Source organism: Pseudonaja textilis, chromosome 4 (genome assembly GCF_049901715.1).
Source record: "Pseudonaja textilis isolate UNSWEBS1 chromosome 4, rPseTex1.2, whole genome shotgun sequence".
In the NCBI taxonomy this organism is placed as follows: domain Eukaryota; kingdom Metazoa; phylum Chordata; class Lepidosauria; order Squamata; family Elapidae; genus Pseudonaja; species Pseudonaja textilis.
Window position 1 is genome coordinate 76021178 of NC_141993.1, and position 23172 is coordinate 76044349.

The following is a 23172-nucleotide window of genomic DNA, read 5'->3' on the forward strand; positions in this document are numbered from 1 at the left end:
AAATCAAATGCAATGCATCATGGCTTACTGTGATCTAAGAACTCATTCACTGGCTTCCTTAATTGTCACTCTTAAACATCTATCTTACTGCATTACCCACTTGTCAAAAATATTATTGAAAAAGCAACAGTTTTATATATTTTTCTACAAACAGTACAAAACAGGTAAGATACAAAATGGACATTGATTGGCAGCTATAGAAATGACAGGCAAGAGAAATATCTATAAAGAATCCTTCATTTTTTATCTATATTATGCTACCTTTCTCTAAGCATTGGCTACATTTCTAATTTATTTAGTTGAATGGTTATTTCTGTCTTGGTTACCTTAGGCCAGAATTCCGGAAGAAACTATGAATTTTTCTTTAATCATCTACCCATTACTAAGCTTCATCCAAGCCATTATCTACTTACAGCCAATAAGTGTGAAAGGAAATTTGAGTATCAAGCTGTACAACTTTTTATAATATAAAATGGTACAACTTGCTGAAGTCTATGGTTGCTGGCAACCTGACCCAGGCTGATGACCATGGCTCTGATTCTAAATTTTAAAAATCTAATTCTTTTGCTAGGTTGCTATATTAATGCAGTCCAGAAGTAGCCACATCAAGTCAATCAGACAAAAGGAGGCAAATTTATGGTAGTACAAGATTGTATTAAATGCACAAGAACTTACAGATAAAAGCTACATACAGCACGTTTTTTTAAAATATAGGGCACAGAAGCAGAATAGCAGATCATGGTTTATGTCTAAACTTATGTATCTCCTTTTGACAAAGCTGTCTTCCAATTTTTATTCCTTAGAAAATGCAACAACATCAAATACAGAATCGATTCACTATTCCAGGATCTGAGACTTGATCTAACTGCAAAATCTTAGGAGGTACAAACAGAGCATGGTATAGATTCTGAACTTTAAAGACTTTGAGAAACAAGGAAGGCTCTAGTATCATTTAAAGGTTGGTTAATGCCTAATGTGATTTTAAATTTTTTCCTTATAATTTTTTAAGTCCAAGAAAATACATATTTGGGTACAGCCTAAATGACAGGGTATTTTAGAGAGAACAGCTGCTATTTAGCCATATCATACCAAGTATATGCAGGCATTTGACAGTTGTCTAAATTATGTTTGTAACCTTCCTGCAAAAACATCATGAAGATTAAAACAATGCTACATGAAAGGGTTTTATTTGTCTCGAGTCACTAAAAATGGCCTTTTAGGAAATCTGACCTTGACTAAAATTCCAGTTGTTCCTGTGCACCTGCGCTTGTGAATCAACATGTTTGTTTACAGTCTTAATGCTTTAATTATATTTAAAAAAATACTTACTTGTGGATGAAATAAAAACCCTGGAGATGGTCTCAAATATTTTTCCTTTAAAGCTTCAAGTGGATCAGTTAACTTTCTTTTCTCTACTCTGCAAACATTAAAATGAGAATGATCTTGTCATGATTCAATCAAGATGGATAAATACTGGATAACAGAGCAGATTTTTTTTAGTGCAGCAGATGAAAGATAAAGAAGAAGAATTTTTTGTCAACACAAGTTTATTGCAGGTAGTCCTTGACTTAGGACCACAATTGAGCCCAAAATTTCTGTGGCTAAGCAAGACAGTTGTTAAATGAGTTTTGCTTCATTTTCTTAACCTTTTTTGCCACAATTGTTAAGGAAATCACTGCAATTAAGTCAATCATTAGTATCTTTAAATAAATCCAGCTTCCCCTTATTGACTTTGCTTGATGGAAGCCAGCTGGGAAGGCTATAAATAGTGATCACATGACTCCAGGGCAGTGCAACTGCCATAAATACATGCCTGTTGCCAAGTGCCCAAATTTTGATCAGGTGACCACAAGGATGCTGCAATGGTCACAGTGTGAAACCGGTCATAAGTCTCTTTTTTAAAAAACGCTGTTGTAACTTTGAATGGTCACTAAGTGGATGGTTGTAAGTAGAGGACCACCTGTATAACAAATATATAGAGTGAGCATCCTGTAAACCAGCCTCGTCACATATGTGGAGGGCACCAGGTTGGAGAAGGCTGCTTTAATTTACACCAATGAAGTCAATGAAATTTTGACACCTGCAATTTTATATATACATGTAAGAAATTGGAACTGAGCATAATTTAAAGATGGCAATTATACTGTCGAATTATAGAGCAGAGGAGGATACTTTTTATGTGAAATAACCTTCATAACTGAAACCAAAGGAAAACTAGATTGATCCCTTATTTTTGTCATCCTTATCATCATCATCACACCCAATTCTGAGATACTCAAAGAGTATTCTGAATATATCCCACTCAACTACCAGTCATATTGTTTTCCTCCAAATAAAATGATTAATTCACCACACAGTTTTTCCAAGCTTTACTAATCATTTACAGAGCAAGAAAAAAAATAATGTTGCCAGATTTTGATTACAGTTAAATGATTAAACAATAAATACCACTGTAACCAACATCTACAAGTGCTACGTTACGGAAATAAAGAGACTGATGGAAGAAACATAACTAATTTCACTTGCATGCTATTTAGAAATTAGGTCCAAATTCCCTGAACAAATATCTAAAAAAATGAAAACAACCAACTGAGAGACTGTATCCTTATTCATAATTTCAGGTGAAAATGAGGGTAGATTAGGTAGATTAGTCAGGCAGGTAGGCAGATAGGTAGGTAGGTAGGTAGGTAGGTAGGTAGATGGTGGGTGGATGGATGGATGGATAGATAGATAGATAGATAGATAGATAGATAGATAGATAGATAGATAGATAGAGACAGAGAGACAAATGATGGATGGATGATGGATGGATGCATAAATTAAACCAATCCAACAAATCATGCAGTGGGCAACCTTCTCTGATTTTTAAGGATATCATTAGAAGTTAGTGTCACTGTACTAAGGTTAAAATGAAGACCTCTCAAACTGTAACTCTGCATTAGAAATCAGCTTCTTCATCTGCTGCTTCCTTTGGGTTATGAAGGAAGAACAGATAGTATTGTCTGCTTATTTACTGAGGACCATCAAGCAAGGGAAATCAGGTTGAAAAAAAGAAGGGGAGCAGGAGTGGGTAAAGAGGTCTATTGTACTGAAAAACACTGATGGTAATTTACAGAAGGCCTTCCAGATATAGAGCTAATACTAAATAGTTCACAGCCTTTGCTTAACTTCTCATAGTATGCTAGGATGTGCCAAATGTTTATGTAGATTCTCAGTCATCCATTTGAGACAATTAGGATGTGACAGCACATTATTTGGAAACCAGCAAATATTTTTCAGATTTATTTTTATTCCCTTCTCTCTAGATCTCTGTTTTTCCTCTTTTGTTCATTAATATAGATATATGCAAAATTGAAACATATACATGTAGATTTTTCATGAGTAGTCCTCCATTTTTGAAATGGGATACATGGCTATGACTCATCCACCTTGACTTCTTATTTATAAGGTAGGAAATATTTCTTGCAATAGCAAAACTGGAAGGGCAAAATTCATTTTGTTGTATGAGAAAAACCATGAAAAAAAAAAGAATTCTACACTGGAAATCCAGAAAAAAAAAACCTAAACTGTGATATTAATTGAATCTTTCTGCATGTGCTTGGGGGTGGGGGGGGTTTCCCACCTTCTATGCTTCTTATGTTTAATGAAAGTAACTCCCAGAATTGCTAGCCATTATGGACAGAGGGAATTCTGACAGTTGTAGTCCCAAATCATTTAGACAACATCATGTTGGAGAAGGGTGTCCAATGAGATGAATGGATGGAGGAGTGGGAGAGTGGGAGGGAGGGAAAAAGAGAAAGACAGAGAAAGAGAGAGAGTGAAAGAGAAGTAGAAAGGGAATCCTAAACAGTTGAATAAATGAAAAGTTCAAAAAATTTTAAAAAGTGACCTGCAAGGTTTATGCATATTTTTGAGATACAGTCAATATAAATTGACCCAGTTTATAAGTAAAATCACTTTGTTAATAATTTTAAAAGGAAATCAGAGGAAAATTCATATGTAAACAATCAGCCATTCTGTTTAGGAGATTCTGCATTTCCTTATATATTCTTGGAGTTCAAACTGATTTTAGCACAATAAACAATATTACTATAAGATTTCATTAGAATTGTCATGCAGATTCTTCTGACATCAGCTGTATATTCTGCATAGCAGATGGGGACAAATACTTTCCAATAACTACAAACAAATAAAGACAGAATTTTACCCTTGGTTTCCACGTTGGGTTGCTATGGTACAATGTGTTTTGAGTTCTTGGGTGAAACGCCTTTGATTGCAGTGAAGGTTGACATTTCTAGTTTGCAAACAAAAGCAGAATTTGACTGCCAATTTTTAAACACATTCTTTTTCCGAAAATTATTTAAAAATAAAACATTAACTTGTACTAAGGTAAGAAATATCTAAGGTTCATTTTATATAGCAACTATTTCCTCAATCTTATGATAATAAATGACTTGAGGACCCCGGCCATTTTGACAACGTGAGACTTCAGAAACCAAACAACCCTTACAAGTGAATTACCTGTAAATGGGATCCAAAAAGAAAGGTGTAGGTCTTGCGTGTTGTAAGGAAATATCAGAGGATTTCCTTGATTCGAGATCCTGGTCTCCTTTCTTTCCCCCAAAAATGTGGTTCTTCCGAGGCTCGGTCTGTTTTGTGCCAGTGGCTCGACTTCTGGTGCCCATGCTCAAGTCTAGAGGTTGGTCCTGGCTGGCCACTGATGAAACTGATGTTTTTGAAGTTACAGGAGTAAGTGGTTTCTCCTCCTTACGTTTAGTGGTAAGGTCAAAGGGAAACTCGGAGGTTCCCTTTAAAGTCTTCTTCCCTTCTCCTGGAGATTGGGGTTCCATTTTCAAAGGTAACGATCTCAAGTCTCTATCAGGAAATGGATACATTGACTGAGAGAATGCTGGAAAAAATGGGAGGGGAAACATGGAAGGGTAAGGTAAGGCTCCGACTTTTTTGTCCTGCAGCCCCACAAGTCCTGTCGAACCAAAGTATTTTTCAGCAATAGAGGCAATGGCTTTTATAGAATCATTCACAGCTCCTGACACCGCAGTTTGTTCCTCTAAAGATGGTGAGAAGGTGGAATGATTGCTGTATTCTTTCTTATTATTTACGGAAGCCAAATTCTGCAGAGAGTTTACTTTGTCTTTGAACAGTTTACCATTTTCTTTACATTTCTCTTTATCGCTTTCAAGGTCACTTTCGAGATCAGAGCCAGAGGTGGTCTCCAGGTCACTCCCACTGGGGGTACTGACATCATCAAGGTCACTACTCTCTGACTGGTCACTGATCTTTTCATGTGGCCTCTCTTCAGAGGACCTCTCTGGTTGAAGCTCCAGTGGCTTATTTTCACTTAGGTTAGATGGGTGCTTATTTAGTGCCTTCAGAATCTCCTGGGTAGCTGGCAATGTCTGAGGATGTGTCATGAGGGGACTTTGATTTTTGATTGTTTGATCTGTGCTTGGAAGTCCTTTAACAGGAGAACTAGCAGGTATCAAAGGTGGCCTGTGATACAAGCCTGAAGGAAACAGGCCAGGGAAGCTAAAAGAAAATCCAGGAGCTGTTGGAAAGGTAAGACCAGCAGGATGTCTATTGGCGCCAAAATAGTCAGAAAGGCCTGGATTTGCATGAGTCATATTAACCATGGAAGATTTATCCATAGCTGGGGTTCCAGGAAGTGATATGCCTTGGCCAAAAAATCCTCCTGCAGCAAAATGGTTCTTGCCCTCACAAAACCTCCTGTGCTTATTTAAGGAAGACGTAGTGCTGAACATTTGTCCACAGTCTTTGCACTTGATTTGGGTTCTGCAATCAGCATGCATACGCTTATGACGGCAAAGGTTTGAAAACTGAGTATAGGATTTATGGCAGACCTCACCTGTGTGTAAACAACAACAACAACATATCTCAGGATTGATGGTAATTTTACTCTTCCCCAGACATTTTTTAATCCCATCCCTTTGTTTTACCTCAGCATCTGAAAAAGTTTTACACTTCCAGAGGTCACTAGAGCTCAATCCTACACTTGCTTATTCAGAGCTAAGACCAATTATGGAATTTATTACCTACATGCAAGGACAGCTAATGCAGTATTTGGGCTGTAATTTTAGAGAGTTGTCTAAGTAAAAATTCCACTAAGCTCAAGGTATGAATAAACATATATAAGATTGTGCTATTAGTAATACCCAGTAGATGAATCTAAGAGTAAGTATCCTATCAAAACTGGTCCCAAACTCCAAAAAGAAAGAATATTTACCCGCTAAGGTAAATACAGTGTAAAGCATAATAAAACATCAACTCCAATAAAGTAATTGTATTCGCAGCTATTAATTTGCAGAAAAATCTCTGCTAACAGAACAAGGTTTTGTTTTTATCCATGCTTGCAGGTTGCATGAATGGCTCTATTATTTGACCCATTAATCTGCATATGCAATGAAGCTGGTTTTTACCCAAGATGCATAGTTTTATTATTTGTATCATTCATTTGCACATGCAATGAATCTGATTTTACCCAGGCATCCTCCCACCAAAATACACAATTCTTATACCGCTGGATTAGTTATCCAGTATAAGCACTATCTTACATGTTCAAGAAATATATATTAATGCACATTATAATGTTAGAAGATTTGCTGTGTTCATGTCCCAAAACTAATTTTTAGGACACCAAGAAATATGAATGGTTAGTAACCCTGGAACTTGGAGTTGGCTTCAAAATCAGTTTTATTTAGTGCCTTCAAAAAATCTGCACAGAATATTGTAATATGGAAGTTATATTGTTTAGGGTGCTAGTGATTCCACTTCTCTCCTCTTGGCATCTGTCTTCCACCAAGACATAGCTAACCCTCTGTCACTACTCAGAATGTTCAGTCTCAATTGTTCTTCTTTATTTATATTTTATTTTTTTCTGTGTATCCCAAACTATGCGCTTCTGGTGCATGGATGGCAGCAGTGTGACCAAATGCAAACAAGGACAACATTTAGAAAGGGCCTTTCACCTCATCTAGCATTAAACCAAGTGCAATGCAAATCAGTAAAGAATTTTCAGGAATAAAGGAACAGGAACTTTGTCCTGTGAGTTGCTACTCTCCAGAGAGTATTGATGAATACCAATAGCATTAGCATTTAAGACTTATAATACCATCCCACACTGCTTTACAGCATTCTCTGGGAAGTTTCCAATCTCAGCATATTTCCCACAACCTGGATCTATATTTTACTGATCTCAGAAGGATGGAAGGCTGAGTCAACCTGGAGCCCCATCAGGATTGAACTGCTGGCTGTGGGCAGAATTTGCCTGCAATACTGCAATTCTAACCACTGCGCAACCGGGGCACAAGCTAGAAAGCAGAGGAATTCAGGTTGCAACCCTACTTACACAGGAGTGAGCCTCACGCTACTCAATGAACGGCGCTTCTTAGGATTGTATTGTCACCATCTCAGCCTCAGAAGCTGGGATAATTATTTTCCTTTGATATTAAAATCCAACAACTTCCAGCAAAGAAGAACTGGGAAGAGTAAATTTTTTTTAGTAAACTGCCTACATTAGAGGCTCTTGCCCTTCACACATCAAAGCCATATAACAATGTACATTGTGCATTCCAAGATGCTCTTAACAATTATTTTTGTGGTTTCAGTCAGACTGACATAATTTACAATGGCTCTATTTTAAGCCTGTAAAAGGAAACTGAATTGAATGTATCTCATCCTGAACTCTTGGTTCCCATGAACTGTAATCACGTCCTCTCACTTCCACTCACCACTGTTGCAGATACTAACCTTCCTGCTCTTATAATGCTTACCCTTGAGAACCTGCCTGCTTGTTGTCTGCCTTAAATGTTTATCCGTAGAGTTATCTGTTCCCATCATAACAAGAAAGATATCTATTGTTTGAGAAACTCCCGATTCCACCTGTCTGGCTCGGATGGGCTGCCTTGGCAATCCACAGCAGACAACAACTACGGCAACAATTGCAAATTGGCTGTAGGCCACTAAAAATGTACAATTCAGGAAAAATGCTATTCCGATTTGTCAGGCCAGTGTTCCTGTATTATATCTTTCATTCATGAGGAATGCTCTAATTAAAGAGTACTTTCTTAAACCTTATTAGCATGAAGATTGTGAAATGAGGAAAGATGTTTCTTTTACTCTGGAAAAAAGCAACAACATCATGGCAAAAGTTCTGGGATTTATCTTAAATTAAATATGTTGGACCAGTGAGTTTACATTGATTGCTTTGGAAACCTAGTGCCCAGTATACTTTATACAAATGGCCTTCCATTAGGAATAGTAACCTGAACTGTCAATTCAAGATTGCAATTGCTTTTTATGGCACTAATTCAAGCATATAAATAAACACATTTGTCTAAAGACACTTACACTACTGAAATTGGATAGATCTCAGTCAGGGTTATTTGTGCACAGGTTTCCCACTATATCCTGATTTCCTTCTTTATTTCTTTTCTAATTTAAAGAGCCAGGGCTAATTTACATACAAAAAAATCATTAACAGCATGTAAATATGTAATTGCTTTTACACCCAACAATGGGGGATAAGACTAGAACTAACTATAGCAATGTAACTTGCTCCAGTAAATAGTACTAACAACTTCCACAGGAAGAGAAAATCAATTAGCAACACAACTATTGCTACATTTATGGCCTTAAAGTCTGTTGCCTAATTAGCAGCTCACTGATGTGAGAGGAGAAGAATGGGGCCTCTTAAAGCTTCCATGAAACATCTTCAGTTGTTTCATACAACTGAATGAAGGGAGCTTTTGACAAATTGTTTTTCTACTAATGAAAGAAAAGGGATGGGAGAATTAGCATGCAATGCTACTTTGGTTGCATATTTCTATCACCTTGCATTTGAACTATTGCAATGTGCTCTACATGCCTTGGTAGACTCATATAACTGCTCTGCATTAGTTAGCAGTAGTGCTTATTATCTCCCTTCATGGCATAGGGCCTTGTTATTTGCCTCTACAGTCATATAAAGTCTAATACAGTTGGTCTATCAATTAAATATTGCCATCTGAAGTTACCCAGAAAATGTGGAGGTTTGGGTCATAATAATTGACTACTGGAATAAATTTCCCAACCCCAAAGGTTCATATGATATGAACCCCCCACTTGGATACTATTTAGATGAGTCATGAAGACCCCAGCTTTTTTCCCAAACCTTTGACTGTAGTGGATATCAAGTTCCTTCTGGGTTGTCTGACTTGTGAGTTGATGATCGTTTTCTCCAGCTGTATTTTGCATTATGCAATTGTTTCATTTTGAATTTTACACATTGTATACCATTCAGAGTCATAATGGAATCGAGCAACTTATAAATTAAATAATAACATGCCCAACAGCACCTAAATGTTCACAAATGTATGTGGTGTATTTAAGAAAGTCAGACATTTTTTTGTATGTTAAACAACAGCTACATTTGGAATGAGTGAGATAGCAAAAAAAAAAAAAAAAAGTAGGATGAAGAAGTAGCTATATGAGCTCATTCTTACTCCTACATGGGTATTCTCCTAAAATTCTCCACAATGCTTGTACAGATTAGAAAATTATGGCAGTAGAAATCCACATGTCTGGAAGGTTGGTTGCTTCTTTGTTGACTTTATAGTTTAGCCACTTCTTCTCTAACAATTGTCTCAACCCATACTTTACTGCATTTATTGCCTATCATGAAATGAGACAGCCTGATGTACTATTTATTTATATCAATGAAAGTAAAGAGGGTTAGGAAGACCTAAAGCTCATAACAAAGCCCAGAAATTGGTTTTGGGAAAAAGAGTTTGGGTACCACAGATTGCCAACTTCTATAAAAGCATTAAGAATTTCTTAAATGACTCAGACCATATGACTTAGAAGTTTACAAAGTAATGGTAATTCTTCTTTCTCTACCCTACTCTAGTAACCAGACTCTTAAAAGAAAAAATACATAAGATAATATAAATCTAAATTCCCACAAATCAAAGAAAGTTTTGAAGCAGCCATGTTTCAGTTGGGAGCTATATAGGATGGAAATGTCTCAAAGATTTGGAAACAAAAATAAGGCTAGAATGATAGATGTAATCAATTATCTCCTTTTCCAGATTAGTGCATAAATTCTAGTATTGTAAATCCCTACTGCACTCTATTTTTGCTCTTGTACTTTTTGACATGGCCATTCTGAGATTGTTATAATCCATTAATATCAATGGGATGTTCTGATTTACTTCCTATTCTGACAAAATCTGGATCCATTTAGTTATAAAGCATTACTTTATAACCAAGCCATGAACTAATTTCTATATTCAATCTACAATTTTATATTCTCCCTGAATAAACTTCTCTATTCTCTCTGCATGGCTTTAGCTTTAATGCCCAAGTCAGTTTATTTACCATCATCATTATTTTTTAATTATCTCTTTTCCACATGATTTTACCATTATCTTTCCTCTACCATCTACTCAGTATATTTTAAACCATTTTAGGAGTAAAAACTCAGCACAAGGTGAAATTTGCATATTTTCTGTTTATTAAACAAATGAACACTAAGTGTTATTTTTAAGGTGTTCCAGTGTATTCCACCATGTGGTTTCTATTTAAGCGAGCTGCAGAATTTTTGAACATAGGTGGTGTGTAATTGTATTGGTGAATTGGTGCTGGGGAGCTTTTTTTCCCAAGTCAGGCTAGTATACAGTAATGAGAGACAGTTGCCGTAAACAGACAGAATAGCAAGGCATACTGTGTGGCCTTTTTGTTAGGAATTAGATAATCTCTATTTGAGGTGACCCTGTACCCCAGCCACAAATGCTCAGAAAATCCTGTCCTGACATGCAATCTTTAAATTCTTTTGTTCTGTAATTACATGGCAATTATTCATAATTGTGCTGAGCAGTTTCTTTTCCCTTGTCCATCATCCCCTGCATTTGAAAAATCCCAGCCACTCTTTTAGTTACATCAGTAGTGGCAAAGGACACATTATTAAAGGTTAAAAAAAGAAAAGGAAAAGAAGGAAGAACTCTTTTCCAAGTGATTTAATTTGAAAAGCTTTTCTTTTTCTTTTCTTTCTTCTTTTTTTTGCAATTGAAACTGCAAGCTATAAGTGCCCCCTGTATGGCTAGAAGCTTTGGTTCAGCTAATTATTTTATTTTTACTAATATTAAAAAGACAACCCTGTGATCTCGGGCAAAGGAACACAAATCTTTAAGCAGCAGTCATAACTGGCTCCAGTTAATTACGTTTTTGCTAGCTTAAATAAACCCGGCAGAAATAAATAAAAAGGAACCATTTCAGGAGCAGACCAAAAACCTCAGAGGGATTCTTTTAAGCCATTAAAAATCATGTTGATATATTATTGAGACTTAAGGCTCACACCGATTTGTTCAACTGCTCCCTTGATGAATATATGGCGTATGTTCTCGTATACTAAAGAAGTGGATTCATGAGATTCAGGAAGCTGAATGTTGGCTCTCAAGAGTTTGAACCTCAAGTCCCCAGGGGTTGATTTGAAATTGCAAGTTGGCCTCTCTCTCATTTAAAAATCGGCTTCCTGTTTGACCCTACACCTTCACGCAGACTGCGTTTGCATTTTCTGGGCCATCCGCACAGTGTAGCCAGCCTCAAATTTTGTTAACTGAGCCTGGCTCAGAGGTTGAAAGATCTGGACATTAAGTAAAAACCACAGCATGCTGTTCAATTTGATGATGGAACAAAAGGAGCCAAGGCAGGGATTAGTAAGGATTCACATGATTGAAAAAAAACAAATTAAACTTCCCATGGTGAGATACATCAAACTCTAGGAATAAGGTTGAGTCACTTTCTTCCAAATTGAATAAATCTGAGAAATTTCTCTTGATATGTTACTGAAAAACATTTTGTAATTTTTTTTGTTACTAAAAAACAACCCCAAATCAAACTTGTAAGCCAATCAAACTTTTGTTATTGCTTCTTTTTAAGTCTGATATTTTACTCCACTGACATTCCAACAATATGTAATATTTGTACAACTCTACTGGCTGGGGAATTCTGGGAATTGAAGTCCAGACATATTAAAGTCACCAAGGTTGGGGGGAAAATACTGGCCTAAAAAATTAACCTGCTAAGTCTTTGCATCCAACAAGTGTAGTTTCTCCACAGTCCAAGTCCCTGTGCCTCACTTCCAGAGACTGGAACTAGTAAAATTTCAGTAGCCCATCCTTTACTTGGCTCTCCCTTTCCTGAGAGCCATATTTCTAGTACTCAATATTGTTGCTATCAACTTCCATATCTCACTTTCTTTAAATAATCTATCTCTTTAGTTCTGGTTTCCCAATAGCAGGAGGTTCTTCAAATTCAAAGCCTTCTAGTTCTTTATTTTATTTTTAGAGCTCTACAAGGCCACAACAATACAAAAACCACAGCTGTACAAAACAATAGACAAAACTCCAGGTACAAAAGAGCATTATTAATGTTAAATATTAACACCATCAAATGTGAGAATATCACTCCCATAATACAAAAGATTAGAAGTATCCTGAACACCCGAATTTAACTTCTAAAAATCTATCCTTTTGGTGCAATCTCTTTTCATCTCTGTCCTTTTCTTTAAGCCAAGGGGGACAGTCTTCTGACCCCTGAAAGCTCCTCAAATCATTACATTCTGAACACAAAAGTTCAGAACTAAGATCCAAGCTTGAAAGTAGCCATGTCACATTTAAATCCTTCAAAGTCCAACCTAAACCAGACCCACCTAGTTGTAGCATCTGACCCAACCTATTTTCTGACCTTCCCTGTAACAAAAATGTTAAGTGTAGTTGCTTTACTCCTTTTCTGATTCCTTTTTCTTTACACAATGATGCACAACTTACATTATTTAAAGCTTCCCTGAACTCAGGTGTTCTCCTCAACTGTAAAATATTTTGCTAAGGAAGAATACTGCCATCAACATTTAGAAATTACTTGAGGTTTAGAATGATACATCTTCAACAGGATGAGTAAGTTGGTAGCATTACAGATAGTCCTCTACTTACGACCTCAGTTGGGACCAGAATTTTCTTTGTAAGTTAGGATGTTTGTAAAGTGAGTCATCATGTAACTGAACCCAATGTTACAACAATTTTTACCATGCTTGTTAAGTAAATCAAGCTTTCCTAATTGACTTTTTTGTGGGAACATGGCTGGGAAGGTTGCAAATCGTGATTGATGGATGCTGTAATTGTTTGATAAATGGGAGCCAATTGCCGAATACCCAAATTGTGATCACATGACTGCAGGTATGGTTCAACATTATTAAGTATGGGAACAGGTCATAAATCACTTTTTCTGAGGCCACTGTAATTTTGAATCCTTGTTAAATGATGGCCGTAAGTTGAAGACTATATGTATGCACTAAAAACTGAAAGCATTCCATCTTTTCTTTCTCTGTGTTTCCTCCTTTTCAGAAATAGTAGAAGAAATCGAGACCATCTTACAGGCTTTTCCAAACTGGGTCACTTCTAGATGCTTTGGATCCCAGTTTCCGGAATATCTACCTGGGCTGGGAGCTGCTAGAATTGTAGCTAGAATTTCCACCTAACTGTAGAAGATGACCAGGCTGGGACTGAGGGAGGAGTCAAATGCATCTCAGTCTCTAGTCCCTTCATGCCCACAAGAGACCTAAGTCCAGCCAACCTTGAATTTTGTTGACTTTTAACTAGCACCAATTTATTCTGACCATCAGGAGTTCAGATTCTTGGAGTGGTGTGGTGGCCTAGAGGTGGAGCTCTCGCCCAATAATCAGGAGGCTGTGAATTCAATCCTAGGTAGAGGCAGATATTTATCTCCCTAGGCACATTGAGAATATATCTGCTGAACAAAATTCTGCATTGGTGACAGGAAGGCCATCTGGCCATTAGAACATTCTACTAGCTCCATTCAATTGCCAAGACTCTACCCTGCAAGGATTATGGGGTCATTAAAAGATGATAATGATGATTTCAGATTCTTGTAGAGAGCATTAACATACAATAAAAGTATATTTGAACTGCCTGAACTCCTGATTTCCTGCGCTGTCACAACACATTTGAAGGGTTCCAGCTTCATCAAAGACAAAAAGGTATTTAATTTGTACTGAAGACTCACTGATGGATATGATATTGACACTAAAAGTCATATGGTCCACTATATTATTGTGAAGTTGCATTCATGTAGAAAACCATCTTCTCCCTTCAATCACTCAGTTGTATCAAATTTGAGCATAATTTGCCTTACTCTCTTATCAATCAATATTATATATTTTCTCCACTGTGGCCAGCAAAGCCATCCTATTACACGATAAAGAAGTCATTTCTATGTTCTCACTGGCAGTCTTATTCCACTGGTTTCTCCTTCTTCAGCCAATTTATCTCTTGGTTTAGCCAGCCTCAACATCAACCTCTACAAAGTGTAGCAAGGGTGGGGAGCCTGTGGTCACCCAAAAGCACTGAGAGACCATTCCCAGATGGTCTCATATCAGCCATGCTGGTTTCACATTGGCCATGCTGGTTTTTTGTCTTTCACTGTGAGTTGCATTGTATTGGGGGGGAAGGGTGCACTAAGGGAGGCTCAGCCAATCTCATTGTACACATGTTGTATACTGACAATAAAGGTTTGGATTTGGTTGGAATTGTTTAATTTGTCTCAGCAGCTGCCTACTTTTCATTTATGTGTTTTCATTTAATAAAATATGCTGTGTATTATTGTTGTTTTTTTTAATTGACATGCAAATTTAGAAGCAACAAATTAAAATGGAAGCTCTTAAATGGTAAGGATTTTATATCAGCCTTATTCTCAATATGAACAGCCTGTGAAAAGCTCTCATTTGATGAAGGTTCACTTTTTCTTTAGGAAAAGATTGCCAGAGGCTCTCTGAGCTTATTGTGAAATTAGTAACAGCTTGGAGCAAGTCCAGGGTTTTCAGTGGTTTGCTAAAGAGAAACTCACTTGGTGGAATCTTCTAACAGTTTATTAGTCACATCCACCAGTAGCTCTACTCTTCTTCCTGGAGCTACATTAAGAACAATAAATAAACTTACAAAAGGTTCAAAGCACAATTAGACTTAGATCCAGGGAAGGGTGCCAGAGCACACAATATAAAATGAGGTTATAAAAGTATTTCCAAAACTGCCCAAAGAATTTCAGATACTAAGAAGCTTCTGAACATGAAGCCAACCAAGAAGTGCAACGGAGTTCTGTCTTCCATAAATGAGGACTGCTAAAAATACTCTGTGGTGAATTCTCACCCCCTCCTCTTTCCCCATCTATAATACAAAATGTAGCCATCACTGGCAGCTTCTCCTCACCTTGTGTTTTCCAGATGTCAACTGGGAATTGTGTGCAAGTGTATGACTAGCACAACTGGATAGCCACAAGTTGGAAAAAGCAGAGACACTTATTCCACTGTGAGGGTTTTTGTACTCTCTGGGGTAGATTGTCTTCTTGCAGACATTTTGATACACTGATTATATTGTCTAGTTTGGTAATGAAACGTCTTCAAGAAAAGAACAGCTCAGAGTAGATTATAAAGAGCCTACAGTTCAACTCTTTGCTACAAAGATTCTCTTCTATTGGTACACTCATTCTAAGTAGCTGCACTGAATAGAGGCACGAAGTGAGGAGCATGCATGGACTCAATGACAAGGAGAGAGAATCTGCCACGAGAGTATTAACCTCAGGTCTACTCATTTGAAGTTTGTTCTTTCCTTGGTACTATGTCTTACCCTTCACTACTAATGCTGCTACTATCTCACAGAAGTTACTCCTCACAATCTCATTTCATAGCTTTTGAGCTTCTTGAATTTCAAAACAAAAGACTGAGATAGATTGTAAAAACAAATAAACAGGCTGCAAATATCCCATTAATTGGGATAGCCCTTTGGAACATTGTACCCTCTGATGTGTAATTCACACCCACCCTTTTGACTTTCCTGAAGTCTCTGCCAGCTGGCCTGGGATCCCCAACAGGAGTGCACCATTATGGAGGTGTTGACTGAATTAGGAAAGACCCCCATCTCTCCCCATGTATTTTGTGCTCCCCTACTGCCCATCGTTTAACAGTATTGATTACTGTTGTTATTTTTTGCCTTATTATTTTAATTGCATGGTAGTTTTAATGCTTGTAGGCAGCTGGGAGTTGTCTTTGGACAGGAGAGGCAGCACATAAATTTAATGAATGAATAAACAAACTACAGTATTGTATCTCTTTGAGAGTCATAAAAACTTCTGATATCCAAGTGCAAATGAAGCCAAGAGCCAATTCACCTAATTTTTCTAGCACAAGGAAACAGATCAATTTTTGTTTTTGCTTCTATGGATATTGTCAACACATACCACTCAATAGCTTTGGCATACATTCAATTTATAAAAAAATACAAATGTATGTGTTTGTGTTCAATTCTTTGATAAAAAGTATGTGCAGAGAAATAAAAACAACACTTTGCAGGAAGGCAGAAAATTAAAATGACATAGGACTAATGTGCTGATTCTATATATATAATAAAATTGCAGTTAAAAAGCTCCAGATTCTCTACAAGTAACATGTTTACCCATCACGGTGTGCTATTTGTAATTTTAATCATAGTGTGTTTGAAAAAGCTGGAGACAGTTTTAGAGAGGAATAAAGTAATCATGAATCACTGGACCAATTCCTGATTTGTTTTCCTTTCTTTTTAGTTGCTCTCATTTTGTATCTCAGTAGATTAGTTACAGCTTGAGTGGGATAGAAAAAAGATTAGGAATAAGCAAACTTAATTGGGTTGATCAGGTCACAGGTCTGTCAATCAAATAAGCAAACCATGCACTTTCACCTGTACAGCATGATAGTCTACAATTGCAGTCCAGCTGCAAATGGATTCAAATTGATTTACTGCAGTAAAATACATTGTGGCTTATTAACTGATCCTATTAACACACTAACAAATATATCCATTTATGACCTAGCATTATGTATGAACCCAGACAAAAGCAAGTTATTTTTCAAACCACCACTATCTAACTGTAAGTCCATATAGCCACAAAATATTTCATTGGGTTGAGGAGAGAATGGTGTCTGAAGGGAATGGCAAAAAGGGGTTAGCTGATCTAGAACCCAGGGAATTAAATTTAACTCAAAACAAATCCTGTTTGCATAGGCTTCACTTAGTTGGATCCATCATAGGAACTACTTAAACCCAATCAAATAAGCTGTTCTGCAAACACAGTTGTCCGAGAAAGAAACTGTTAGAAACAATAGCTCAAATCAAATCGACTTTTCACTTACAGAATTCACTGACAAAACCCGATAGCACAGAACATACATCCAAATATTGATTGGCTAAATGCCATCTACTGCTACCTAGATAGCCAATAGGGTAAAAGACCTAGGAATGCCTACAGACTTGCCAATGCTTTCCTAATGAATGGCTTCATTAGGCCAGAGGTTAATCTTCAAAGAGAAGTGATTGGCTATTTTATTTATTTATTTAGCCTATTTATGACCCATGGTGGCACAGTGGTTAGAATGCAGTACTGCAGGCTACTTCTGCCCACTGCCAGGTGCCTGCAATTTGGCAGTTCAAATCTCACTGAGTCTCAAGGTTGACTCAGCCTTCCATTCTTCCAAGGTTGGTAAAATGAGGACCCAGATTGTTGGGGGCAATATGCTGACTCTGTAAATCATTTCAAGAGAGCTGTAAAGCACTGTAAAGCAGTATATAAGTCTAAGTACTATTGCTATTATGTAACCCAACTCCACCCCCAGTCCACCAAATCTGTTCCCAAAATGATTTCTTCTGCCCCAGTTGGTGGGACTGTGCACTGCCTGAACTTCCGGGAAGAAGAACTAACTGGGTTAATGCTGATGTATGGATAGAACCCATATTTTGCTCAAGTAGAGGAAGAACAGTAGATGCTGAGCAAAGACTTACATATAAAAGGCTTGACACTGCTGTGGATATGTTTGTGCTGTTTGAGGCCTGAAGAAGTAGCAAATGTTTTACCGCACTCTGGACAAGCATGCGCACGAGCCCCAACATGCTGCGAACGAATGTGCCTCTGGAGGTTGCTGGGGTCTGTGAAAACCTGCTAGGAAATGAGTACTGATTAAATTTGAATGAGATTTGAATGCAAACAGTTGCAAAACAAAAAAACAAAACAAAAAATCACATATGATCTAAGACCCTTCTGGAACCAAGAGACATTTAATGAGGGAGAAAGGGAAAGGGTTGTTTTGTGAATTCAGTTAAATCAGCAAGTCAGAAGATGGGAAAGGTGACCTTGAGGGCATGTCTATGGTTATTCATTTAAATTCGTGTCAAGACCATTTCAAAGTCATGGCTCCCATCCAAGAAAACCCTGGAAACTAATTCTGTAATAGAACTAGGACCCTTTTGTAGCAAATTGTCAATCTTCAGAAATCTACTGCTCTCTGGGTCCTTAACAGGATGAGCAAATAATTAAATTTATACTCAGGAAATCTCACCCACCTCCACGGACAGCCTTTTCTTCCTCTGTTTGGTTAAGCAGAGGAACTGGAATACAGGTAGTCTTCAACTTACAACCACAATTGAGCCCAAAATTTATATTGCTAAGCAAAAACATTTGTTAAGTGACCATTTTACGACCTTCCTTGTCACAGCTGTAGACTGAATCACTGCAGTTGTTAAATTAGGAACACGGTTGTTGAGTGAATCCGGTTTCCCCATTGATGTTGCTTGTCAGAAGGTTGCAAAAGAGGATCACATGACCCCAAGATACTGCAACCATCATAAATGTGAGTTAGTTGTCAAGCACCCAGATGTAAATCACATGACTGCAGTGGTCCTAAGTCTGAAAAATGATCCTGTCACTTTTTTCAGTGCCGTTGCAATATCAAACGATCAATATGCGAACTGTTGTAAGTCAAAGACTACCTGTACTGGAAGATCAACAGTCTTTTCTATGATTTAGACTGTGATTCCCAAAGCCCAAAGAGATTTGGCCCTAGAGATTATCCCTACTATTTTTTACAGTCTTAAGCATTTATTTCTCTTTCACTGAATTAGAAAGCATTATCCAAAGTTATTTTCAATAGTCCCAGTTCTAATCAAGAGAGTTACACAGTCCTGATCTGGTGAGATTTGCTCTCTTGTGGATTTGGGACCTCAACCGTATTCATCTCCTTTTCCTCATCCTCTTCCTCAATTTATCTTTTTTTTAATGATTCATAATGACAAATCATTAAAAGTTGAGTTGCAGTCATTTATTACTTAATATATATATGGAATTCTATTTTTTTTTAACACCATACATTAATTAACTTAATTAGCCTCAATATCCTTATTAAAAATGTTATGCCAGAATATCTCAAGAAGCCATATACAGTATATGAGTTTCACCAATAGTTTGGACATTCATACTGCGGCACTTCTGTTGATATAATCAGTTCTTTGATAGGAATTAAGCATTCATTTGTCTAAATTACTATCTACTAAATTCAGATATCTACAGAATTATTATATACTAAATTTCATAAATTAACAGGGCCTCATATGGGTAGTCCTCAACTTACAACCATAATTAAAACTGGAATTTCAGTTATAAATTGTGTCTGCAGTTAAGCAGGTCATTGTGTGACTGTTACAGATTTTACAATTTCTATTGAGGTGATTGTTAAACTAGTGTGACAGTTGTAAAGTGAATACTGCAGATGTTAAGCAAACATCATGGTCGTTAAATGAACCCATTGTCAGCAATGGCCATTTTTTGCAGGAACTAAAATACCCGTTTCCAGAGGTGGAAAAGCATTGTATATCATGGTTAATTTGACTGTGGGATGCTGCAAACATCCATTAATATGGGTCAAGTACTAAGTCCCTACAGGGGGGAGCAGCTTTGAAACTGGGGGTATTTTTTGGGCATGGGCTCCATTGTAACTTTCAACAGTCACTAAGTGGTTGATCATAAGGCTATATGTACATACATGGCATCCTTTTAGCAAACTGAATTAAAGCTGTCCCACTTACCAAAAAAAACATATCAGATAAAACTTCTCCTACAAAATTTGCATTATCAAGGAGAAATCTCAGTCCCAAATCTTTTAAGAGCCTTTTTTACCTTTTATTATGCAGCCATGGATCATTTTATACATAAGGGGGCATTTCAACTCTACACTCTTAAAACGAAAGTGGGATAGATTTTGCATCTCTTTTATCTCATATGCGAACCAGAACAAGACGTATATTTTAATATCCATTTTTATTAAATTCCGAGATTCTTTATTGTTTGAAACCTGTGAAATACTTAATAACTGTACATCAGAAAAGTGCATGTGTTTTATTTTAAAACTCACATGAATTTTCCTGCATAATAAATAAAAGGAGAAATGGAACAAAGCTACAGTGAACATAAAATCAGTGAATAATGTTGAACTGTCTTAACTTGAAGCCATCATACTGAAGCCAAGAAAATTGCAAATTGGTCTATGAGTTGAACTCAAAAGGACCTTTATGGAATAAGTTAGGGGACTTTTTTTAAAGGTAATCAAGTATTTAATACATCAATGAGGTTGTTGACCATGCATTTCAGAAATAAAGGCTATGCTGTCCCAAAGGTGCTTTTTATTCAAAAGTCAACTGGACTTTATTTTTCCTTGAAGATGTATCGCTTCTCATCCAAGTTTCTTCAGTCCTGACTGAATGATGGAAGATGGAAGGATTCATACTCCTTGCAGTCATCTGGTCATTAGCACTCCTTTTGAGAGTTGTTGAGACCACTTGGAAGTTTATCTGTGCCCTCGGGGTCACCTGGATAGTGCAGATGGGTGTGGAATCTTCTTGGAACTGCTAAAAGGACTGTGTTGTAAACAGGAGATATTCCCTCCTCCTCTGTGGAGAGGGGGCTGTTTAATTTTACTGTAGATGGCCTCTTTGACCCCTCTTTCAAACCAGAGGTTCTCTCTATCCAGACTTTGCTGTCTTCAAATGGATGGTCACCAGTTTTATCAAAAGAGGGGGAGTCAGCAATTCCAAGAAGGTTCCATACCCATTTGCTCGATGCAGGTGACGCAGAAGGCAAAAATAAACCTCCAAGTGGCCTCAACAACTCTCAGTAAGAGTACTAATGACCAGATGATTGCAAGAAATATAAATTCTTACATCCTCCACCATTCGGTCAAAAGTTCTTAGATGAGAACAAAACATCATCAAATAAAAAAATACCTAGTTGCCTTTAGGAAAAAAAAACACTTTTGGGACAACCATGATCTAGATGACTGAGAATCTCCATAGACATAAAGGCTATGCTATTACTCTAAATACCACAAAACAAAAAACCTCCCACATATCCTTCAAATTCACTGTACCTTGGCGCAGTTTTCACATTCATAGTGCTTCCCGCTATCATGGGACATCTGGTGACGTATCAAGTTTGATTTCCAGTTAAAGGCCTTGGGACATTGGTCACACTTATATTCCCGTTCTTCTGTGTGGGACAGCATGTGCTTTTCCAAACTGTAGAGGTATAACCAAAAGCCTCTGTAAGATTGAATCAGAATAGGGGTACTTTTTCTCCTATCAGTTACCCAAGAAATTAGTTGTACAAAACAATTGTTATTTCAGTTCAGAGAACTGAAAAAAAATCAATCAGGAAATAATTAGAACTCTCTTTTCTGTGGACGGTATAATTGACCTTAATAATTTTATAGGAAAGTCTCTGACATCTTTATTTTTTTAAAAAAAAGATACATTTTTATTTCAGTTCAAATTAAAGGAGAAAAATGAAGAAATATTAAACAAAAAAAATTCTTGGAGCATCAGAATTTTTAATAGAAGTTCTGTTTAAAGGGGAACCTCCTTTTTAAATTATTTGTTCGAATAACACTTTTGATTCTACATTCCTGGAAGCTTTTTTGGATCTTGATGTATCTCCATCAGTTTGGATTAATGGTTAAAGTTTTTGACTTGATCTGGAGACACCCAAATTTGTGTTCGCCCTCAGCCATGGAAATTCACTGAGTAACTTTGGGCTCACATAGTCTGTCAATCCAACTATATTTCACATGTTTTGTTAAGGAGTTAAAATGAAAATAGATCCCCAATGAAGCTACCTTGAGATCCTCAAAAAAGAACAGGACAAACATGCAACCATTCGATCATCCCATATGGAAAAAAAAGTTTGTTATGTTTTATTTCTTTTCTTGATGTGAACATGTTTTAATTAACAGGAGATGGTCACAAATATGTTATGCCATTCCTCTCCTGACTTCCTTATCCAATCAATTCAGAAAAAAATAACATTTTTATATCAACATGTAAAGACCAAGCTTCTTCATCTTATTTTTACTTTTTAGATTGTGTTTTATTTTAGGTTGGCATTAGAATATATTTGCACACTCTGGTTTTTATTGTATCTGTTTTAGTACTCTTAATCATTGTTTACTGTTCAAAAAATCTTTTTTTGTGTGTGTGGAAAAGTGAATGTGCGCTTAACAAGCTAATAAACAAAGGGCCTTTTCTTGCTTTTGTATTCATTCACATCTCAAGACTACAATTGGTTATATTTAGTTACAAGTCAGGATTCTCACCTTATTTAATATTACTGTTGTTTTCTTTTAAAATCAATCACCTGAAATTTATTGTCACCTACTCCTTATTCCATTGGTAACTCATATGTTCAAGGATCTTTCTTATTAATTACAAATGCCCCCAAGCATATGTGCTTGTCCCAGCAATTCCATCTGTGGCTCAATTTTTTTTAAATAGAATATTTTCTTCATACCTTTCTGTCTTGAATTGTTTCTGTCATGTATTGGCTTTTAAATAATTTAAACGTTATTCAAAGGAACTGCCCTGTTTCTCATTTCTCCCTTTTCCTTGTGAGAAAAGTATGATTTCTCTTCGTCTGATTTTTTTTTCTCCCGCTGGCCTTTGTTCTGAGCCTTTAATACCCTCACTGGCTTTCCCAAAAGAAGTGAGGGCTTTTAAGCACAAGAAATGTACAATAATCATCCATCTGTTCTGCAAAGTCCAGACGTTTCTCCTCAAGGTTGCATTTCTGTTAGCGATATGCACTTTCTAGCAGTCGACGTGTTCAGCTGAATACTCAGAAGAGACTTCTTGCCTGAATATCAGTTTTCATTTATACTCCAACTCTCACTCCCCACCTCGGTTTCATGATGGATAAAAACCTAAATTACTTCTCAGATCAACCATACCACCAAACCTTAAC

General features: G+C 36.9%; 1 protein-coding gene across 14 annotated transcripts in view; it reads right to left on the bottom strand.

Moving 5' to 3' along the window:
* The window catches only part of MECOM (MDS1 and EVI1 complex locus), a 534866-nt gene that overhangs the window by 23585 nt on the left and 488109 nt on the right, over window positions 1-23172 (bottom strand). For 5 of the 14 annotated variants that reach the window (XM_087933419.1, XM_087933423.1, XM_026705796.2 and 2 more), the window contains 5 exons: window positions 21308-21455; window positions 17895-18051; window positions 4522-5884; window positions 4208-4294; window positions 1330-1417 (listed from right to left, as the gene is read on the bottom strand). In XM_087933419.1, the coding sequence (XP_087789545.1) occupies window positions 1330-1417; window positions 4208-4294; window positions 4522-5884; window positions 17895-18051; window positions 21308-21455 (1843 nt within the window). The remainder of the gene's footprint in view (window positions 1-1329; window positions 1418-4207; window positions 4295-4521; window positions 5885-17894; window positions 18052-21307; window positions 21456-23172) is intronic. The other 9 variants (XM_087933421.1, XM_087933427.1, XM_026705798.2 and 6 more) reach the window with 5 other exon arrangements.